General features: G+C 40.8%; 1 protein-coding gene across 1 annotated transcript; it reads left to right on the top strand.

The window, feature by feature from the left end:
• Positions 1-3,897: 3,897 nt before the first annotated feature.
• On the top strand, positions 3,898-6,165 carry LOC308429729 (disintegrin and metalloproteinase domain-containing protein 25-like; the record flags this gene model as incomplete). Its single annotated transcript, XM_080928623.1, has 1 exon — positions 3,898-6,165. The coding sequence occupies one exon, from the start codon at positions 3,898-3,900 to the stop codon at positions 6,163-6,165; it is 2,268 nt and encodes a 755-aa protein (XP_080784749.1).
• Positions 6,166-8,790: the final 2,625 nt, after the last annotated feature.

The raw sequence follows: 8,790 nt of genomic DNA, 5'->3' as shown, positions 1-8,790 counted from the left end.
ACTGAGGAAATTCAAGAAATCATCAGATCCTACTACAAAAGCCTATACTTAACAAAACTGGAAAATCTGGAGAAAATGGATAAATTTCTAGACAGATACCAAAGTTAGATGAGGATCAGATAAATCATCTAAACAGTCCCATAACACCTAAAGAAATAGAAGCAGTCATCAAAAGCCTTCCAACCAAAAAAGAAAAAAAGAAGAAAAAGTCCAGGACTAGATGGGTTTAGTGGAGAATTCTATCAGACTTTTATAGAAGACTTTAAAAGAACCTTACAGCTGATAAACAATGTCAGCAAAGTGGCTCGATATAAAATTAACTCAAACAAATCAACCACATTCCTCTACTCAATGGATAAACAGGTTGAGAAAGAAATTAGGGAATGGACACCCTTCACAATAGTCACAAAGACTATAAAATACCTTGTGGTGACCCTAACCAAGCAAGTGAAGGATCTGTATGACAAGAACTTCAAGACTCCAAAGCAAGAAATTGAAGAAGATCTCAGAAGTTGGAAAGATCTCCCATGCTCATGGATTGGCAGGATCAACATTGTGAAAATGGCCATTTTTCCAAAAGCCATCTACAAAATGCCATCAAAATTCCAACTCAATTCTTCATAGAGTTGGAAAGAGCTATTTGGAAATTCATCTGGAATAACAAAAAACCTAGAATAGCTAAATCTATTCTCAAGAATAAAAACACTTCTGGGGGAATCACCAACCCTAATCTCAAGCTATATTACAAAACAATTGTGATAAAAACTGCATGGTATTGGATACAGAGATAGGAAGGTAAATAAATGGAACAGAATTGAGGACCCAGAAATGAACCCACATACCTATGGTCACTTGATCTTTGACAAAGGAGCTAAAAATATTAAATGGAAAAAGGACAACCTCTTTAACAAATAGTGTTGGTTCAACTGGCCATCAGCATGCAGAAGAATTTAAATAGATACTTTCCTATCTCCTTGTACAAAGTTCAAGTCCAAATGGATCAAAGACCTCCACATAAAACCAGGTACACTGAAACTATTAGAAGAGAAAGTGGGGAAGAGTTTAGAATATATAGGCATAGGAGAAAAATCCTAAAGAGAACACCAATGGCTTATGCTCTAAGATCAAGAATCAACAAATGGGATCTCATGAAATCGCAATGGTTCTATAAGGCAAAGAACTGTCAAAAGGACAAAATGGCAACCAACAGATTTGGGAAAGATCTTTACTAATCCTACATCTGATAGAAGGCTAGTATCCAATATATACAAAGAACCCAAGAAGTTAGACTCCAAAGAATCAAACAATCCTATTAAAAAAAATGGGGTACAGAGTTAAACAAAGTTCTCAACTGAGAAATATCAAATGGCTGAGAAGCACCTGAAGAAATACTCAACATCTCTAGTCATCAGGGAAATGCAAATCAAAACAACCCTAAGATTTTACATCATACCAGTCAGAATGGCTAAGTTCAATAACTCAGGTGACAACAAATGCTGGCGTGGATGTGGAGAAAGAGGAATATTCCTCCAAGAACACTCATAGTATGTACTCACTTATATTTTGATACTAACCCAAATAGCTTGGAATATCCAAGGAACCATCCACAGAACTTATGAAGCTCAAAGAGAAGGAAGGAAGGCCAGAAAGTGGATGCCTCAGTCTTTCTTAGAAGGAAGAACAAAACATCCATGGGGGAAATTATCGAACAAATAGAGAAGAAAAAAATCAGTCAGAGACTGCCTCACCTGGGAATACACCCCATATGTGCCCAATAAACCCAAGCACTATTGCTGATGCTAAGTAGTGCTTACTGGCAAGAACCTCATATGGATGCCTCCTCAGAGGCTTTGCCAGAACCATACTGATAGAGAAGAGGATGCTTGTAGCTAACCATCAGACTGAACACAAGGACCGCAAAGAAGAAGCTATAGAAAAAACCGAAGGAGCTGAAAGGGTTTGCAACCCAATAGGAAGAAGGAAATTATCAACTATCCAAACCTACCACAGTTAACAAGGACTAAAACACCAACCAATGAGTACACATGGAAAGACCCATGGCCCGAGGTGCATATACAGCATAGGATAGTATTTTCTAACATCAATGGCAGGAGAGGCTTTTGGTATAATGAAGGCTGGTTTTCTCTCTGTAGGGGAATTCCAAGGTGCTGAGGTGGGAAAGGGTGGTTGGGAGAGGGAGTACCTTCATGGAGGCAATGGGAGTGGGAGGGGTGATGGGATTGTGGGAAAGGAATAACATCTGAAATGTAAATGCAGAGAATTTTCAATAGAAATATTTTGGGAGGAAAAAAGGAAGAAAACTGGTTGCAAAAGTCCAAGCATGGGGTAGAACCCTCGCTATCTGCATTGTTCTGTAGCCTGAGAGTTTCTTGTTGCTAGGCAGTTCAATCTAGAACTCGACCTTATAACAGAAAAAGAACATGGGGACCGATATTCTCTTTGCCATGTAAAGTCTCAAGAAAAATCTACACTGCAAATGTGACATGAAGCAAGCTATCATTAGACAAGGTCATGGACATTGTCACTTCACCTGCTAGTAAGTCTTTCAAGAATTAAGACTAGGAATAGAAAGGCAAATATTTAGACTATGAGTTCACACAGGAACATACGCCTGACTCTTATCTAGTATTTCAAACCATAACCAGATAAAAGAATTATCTGTATTTTTTCTATTTTCTTCTATTTATTTGACTGGGCATTCTAAACCATTTAATGGGTTGTTACTATGCTTTGAATAACACCGAGTTAGACACTATATCAGAAGAAAAAGCCAGGTAGTATGAACAGTACAGAGACTGATGCATTTGATGAAGGTATGGAATGAAAACAACGGAGAAAAAACTTTGAAAGTCAAATTTAAGGTTTTGTAATACATGTATCTGTATGAATGAGGATGTTGCATTCACTCAGGAATTATGACATGTTGAGTCATTGTACAAATTGTTGTCCATGGTGCAAAGCCAGTCCAGATCATATTACTTTGTTTTTCTTTGAGAAGATTGCATGGCAATATTTTAAGAGTAAATTATGGTGAAGTCATATGAATTAATTATCAAGAGTAACATATCAATAATGACTAATCTTTCCCATCAGAACAAAAATTCGAATTCAACATAGTCAAATGTATCTCAAGGAAATACATTTTGTTGGAAATGGAAATATAAAAATAGTAAGTAATATGTGTCTGTAGTTCAAACTCTTGAATGGGAGCCAGAGGCTAAAGGACCATGAAATCAAAGCTAGGCAAAGTGATACATGAAATCCTGTTTTAAAAACTAACAACATGAAACCCAGAGATGTGGAGAATACCTGAAGGTCTTAAGATGGTATTCACAATTGAGAACATTTGTCCTCAGTAGATCCTTTTCTTCTTTTCTGTTATGATCTCTTGGCATTTTGTGCAATAAGCTTACAGTGTGTGTGTGAATGGAATTACATGGGTGCATGTTTCTGTGTGTATCTTATACAAGTGTTCATTTGTAAGGCAAAGGTATACATAAGCACATATGTGAGGGCCACTGGTAAATCTTAGATGTCTTTATCATATATAAGAAAACTCATATACTTAAAAAAAAAACTGTTAAATCTATTAGTTCTTTGCCTAGGTTTAGAAAGTATCCACATTTGCAAGTTAGAATTCTTCCTTGCACCAACAGTTTGACTGTACTTCAACAAAATTCAACAAGCAAATCTAATGCACTTTGTAGAGTCAGGCCTTTGAACAATACCTCGGCCATTTAAGCTTACGTCTTGATCTTTCTCTTCCACCATGGCCTGCCCATAACTGAGATACTCCAATTTCTGTCCTTTCATTTAGTCTTGCTAGTCTAAAGCATCAACTCTGCCAGAAGACAGTGTTCAAAGCCAGCACTGCACATGCAAACAAGACAAAGAGCATCCTCCTTTCCTGTCTCAGAGGACAAGGTAGCTATGGGTAAAGCTGTGTTATACTTGAGGATACTTCATCTGTACCTCTCGCTAGAGATATGGATCATTCTTTCATCATGGCCCTTGACTGGGTATGCTCAGCACACCAGCCTCCCAGAAGTAGTAATACCCTTACGAGTCACAGGTGACAAACCAGTGTGGGCTATGGGATGGCTGACCTACAGCCTGCACTTTGGGGGCCAGAAACATTTTATTTACATGAAGGCCAAGAAGTTCTTGGTATCTAGACTCTTCTCTGTATTCACCTACACTAAGCAAGGGGCTCTGCACAAGGACCAGCCTTATGTGCAGAAGGATTGCTACTACCACGGCTATATGGATGGAGACCCAGAGTTCATGGTTGTTATTACAACCTGTTACGGAGGCTTTCAAGGAATATTACAGATAAATGGCACAGTATATGAAATCAAGCCCAAGAACCTTTCTTCCACATTTGAACATTTGGTTCACAAGATAGACAACGAGGAGACAGAACTCCTCCCCATGAGATGTGCATTGACAGAAGAGATAGCCCAGCAAACGAAGCTTCAGAAGAATGAGCACCTCACTCTGAGGCAAAGCCACTATGAGGGATGGTGGACTCACAAGCATTTTCTTGACCTGGCCTTGGTTGTTGACTATAATCGAATTCGTCATCATAACAATAATAGGTCACGAGTGTTAGTGGAAGTATTCACCATTATCAACATAATAAATGACATTTACCGGACACTGGATGTTGAGCTAGTTTTACTTGGAGTTGAGCTATGGAATGAGAGAAACCATGTGCCTGTGGGTAGCATAAATGCCCTCCTAAATGACTTTTGTATTTGGAAGGCTGTCAGCCTTAATTTTCGTATTCCAAATGATATTGCACATATTTTTGTGAATCATCATTTTGGTATTTACCTTGGTTTGGCTTATGTTGGAACTGTCTGTACACCAGCGTATAACTGTGGAGTTGATCGTGTGTTAGGAAGTAATCTTTTTTATTTTGGACAAATTATAGCACATGAGATGGGTCATAATTTGGGTATGTATCACGATGACAACTCATGTACATGTGGAGCAAATTATTGCTTAATGGCTCCAACAGACAGTGGCAGCACCAAGTTCAGTAACTGTAGTTATTCTTACTTTTGGACAACATGTGCTACTACCAACTGTATGCGCAAGGAAAAGAAGCCAATGGGCATCCTCAAAAACAGTCTCTGTGGGAATGGGGTGGTTGACGATGGAGAGCAGTGTGATTGTGGATCTGCAGAAATGTGTGCAGAAGACCCATGTTGTAAGCCCAGCTGCAAGCTCAAAGATGGGGCCGCCTGTGCTTCCGGGCTTTGTTGCAATCGTTGCGAGATCGTGCCATCAGGCACAGTTTGCAGAGAAAAGGTCAATGAATGTGACCTTCCAGAATGGTGCAATGGACATTCATATAAGTGTCCTATTGATGTTTATTTGCTTGATGGGAGCCCCTGTAAAGATGGTGGCTACTGCTACAAAAAGAGATGTAATAACCGAAATGAACAGTGTAAGCAAATCTTTGGCAAAGAAGCCAGGAGTGCGGCTCAGAGTTGCTACAGGGAACTCAACACCCAAGGTGACCGTTTTGGCAACTGTGGTATGATCAGAAATGCATACTTACGATGTAATGACTCAGACATCCTCTGTGGCAGAGTTCAGTGTGAGAACGTAGCAGGCATCCCACTTTTGCAAGAGCATTCCACAGTGGTCTGGACTCACCTCAATGGCGTCACCTGTTGGGGGACCGACTACCATTTTGGGATGACAATCCCAGACATTGGTTTTGTGAAAGATGGCACAGACTGTGGCCCAGAGCATGTGTGTATTAATAAGAAGTGTGTCCATAAGTCAGTTTGGGTAAGCCAGTGTTCACCCAAGACATGCAACATGAAAGGTGTGTGCAACAACTTACATCACTGCCACTGCAACCGTGGCTGGGGCCCGCCATATTGCCAGGAAAGTGGCTTTGGAGGAAGTGTTGACAGTGGCACTGTGCATCCGAAAAAAATGAAACCCAGGAAAGGTACAAGGTTATGGATTTCTATTTGGATTCTTTTCGCTTACTTTTCATCGTTTATCGTGTTATTTTTTCTCTTGACTAGGTATACAAAACCACCTAAGGGCGAAGAACCCAGTGGTTTCTTTTCAAAAGATAAGGAAGATAGCAATGGCGTGAGGACCTCTACAGTAGAATAGCAACAACTCGTAGTTTCAAATGTGGTATCAAATCTGCCTACATTTCCCACGTCCTACAATGCATTTTCATTGTATGTGAGACACTGTGTGTTTCAGAATTCAGTGACACAGACTCCCCGAGATAGTTAGTATTTCAACATAAAGAAAATCTCATCATTCAATAAAGCTATGGTCCTAGAACATAACTCATGGTCTTCACTCTCAGCAACTTTAGTGCTTCAAGGTCTCAGTAAAGCTCCACCTGAGGGATCCTATGTGTTTGTGGTTTTGATTTTGCCTCTCTTAGCTCCAAACCACATCCTTTTTTATTTTGCTTGTCACATGGGAAACGGCATTCTTTGGGTCCTGTTGGCTCAGTGAGGAACCTCCCTAGTAGAACTCTACCACAGGGCAGTCCGGGGAGATTGGGAACCTGGGGGAGCTGCTTAATCAAAGCTCCTATCAATGTTGCCTCAGCTGCTGTTCTTACCTGGGTAGCATCAGAAGCTCTATTTGGCTTTCAAATACAGCATGTGACCTATATCCTGTGTGTACCCATGGAAAGTGTTGTCTTTAGTCACAATGGACGGCCGCTGATTCATTTAAACCTGTACCACCGTGGGGTCTCCAGCAGTAGATATCAGTGCCTTTGCAGCCTCTGGCTGACTCATGAGTCTGACTCATGAGCCTCATTGTCGAAGAAGTGGCTGTAAGGTGTTATTGATAGTTGCCCGTAGAGTACACAGTACTTCCACTAGCTTCCAACAATATAGCATTGTCACCTCCAGAGAAGAAAACAACTGCAAAACAACTGACCTCCTGGGTCCTGGGTCTTTGAGCCTTTCCTGAATCTCAAAGGTTCCAGCACAAAGTTGCCAAAGCCCTCTTCAGACAATGGGGTTCCACGACCGTAGAATTAACTCCCAGACTCTGGGCTGAATATTCTCAGTCTCTTCGTCGTAACATCCAGTCCAGAGGCGACGGAGACACCATGTAGTTGGCAGTGTGTGGGTCTCTCAGGAGCGTATTGTGTCATGTCTGGGTGCTGAGTGACATGTCACAAACCTTAGTACACTGGAGGACACAGGAAGGAGTCACATACAGAAGAAGATTTTTGAATTTTCAGTAATAAATAACCTAATCTTGAGATTTTGCTTCACACTTTCCATTTAGAATGTCGTAAGGCTTCTTAACAGATGATACTCTCACTAGCTACTCAAGTATATTGCAATTTTTTTTCATTCCTGAGGATCACAATTTGTCATTTTTAACTGAAAAAAAAACTCATAAGATATATTTTGATGTTTTTCCCTTCCCTCCACTTCTCCCAGGTTCTCCGCACCCGCATTTATGATCTCTTCCTCCCTCCCTTCCTTCCTTCCCTCCCTCCCTCCCTCCCTCCATCTCTCTCTTTCTTTTTTTAAACAAACAAATAGACAAAAAAGCTCAGAAAAATGGAAATCAAGATTAAAAAATGATCAATAAGACAAAACATGTTCATACAGAAAACAAAGCAAAATGAGTCAGAAAAGGAATACCACTGAACTTGTTTTGTGTTAGCTGACTATTCCTTAGCATTGGGTCTGCCTGAAGTTAATATAACCAATAAGATTTTATTGGAGAAAAACAACTTCTGACACTGGGTATTAGTTTCAGGTACTGTCCTAGACACTTTTCTATTCCTGCACAAAGCATCATGACCAAGAAGCAGCTTACACTTCCATATCACTGTTCATCACCAAAGGAAGTCAGGACTGGAACCCAAGCAGGTCAGGAAGCAGGAGCTGATGCAGAGGTCATGGAGGGATTTTTTTTTTACTGACTTGCTTCCCCTGGCTTGCTTAGCCTGCTTTCTTATAGAACCTAGGTCTACCAGCCCAGGGATGGCACCACACACAATGGACTGGGCCCTCCCCCCCACCTTGATCACTAGTTGAGAAAATACCTTACATCTGGATCTCATGGAGGCATTTCCTCAACTGAGGCTCCTTTCTCTGTGATAACTCCAGCTTGTGTCAAGTTGACACAAAACCAGCCAGAACAGATACCTTCTTGTTTAGCAGTGGGAGCCCTTGCTACTTCTCCCCTCTTAATGTTGGAAACCTGTCTATCTTGAACCTATATAGGCCTTGTGCATACTGCCTGTTTCCGTTAGCTCATATGTGTAACAGTCCTGTTGTTTCTGGAAGACACTATGAGCTGGAAATATGGTTCCACGGTTAAGAATACTGACTGCTCTTCCAGAGGTCCTGAGTTCAATTCCCAGAAACCACATGGTGGCTCACAACCATTAGTGATGGGATCTGATGCCCTCTTCTGGAAGACACTATGTCTTTGGAGTCATCTGCTCTGACTCTTAAAATCTTTCTGCCTCTTCTGAATAAATCTTCAAGCTTGAGGGGAAGGCATTAATGAAGGTACCCCATTTAGAAAAGGAGTATGCTTGTTTGTTTGTTTGCTTGGGGGTTTTGTCTTGGTTTGTTTTGGGGGTTTGTTGTTGTTTTGTCTTGATCCGATTTGATTTGATTTTGGGTTTTGGTTTTTGGAGACACAGTTTTTCTGTGGAGCTTTGGCTGTCCCGGAACTTGTACTATAGATCAGATCAAATTCACAATGGATCTGCCTGTCTCTGTTGCCCATGTTCTG

Source organism: Micromys minutus, assembly GCF_963924665.1.
Source record: "Micromys minutus genome assembly, chromosome: 14".
In the NCBI taxonomy this organism is placed as follows: domain Eukaryota; kingdom Metazoa; phylum Chordata; class Mammalia; order Rodentia; family Muridae; genus Micromys; species Micromys minutus.
Note: the sequence above shows the minus strand (reverse complement) of the source record. Positions and strands in the feature narration are given on the sequence as shown.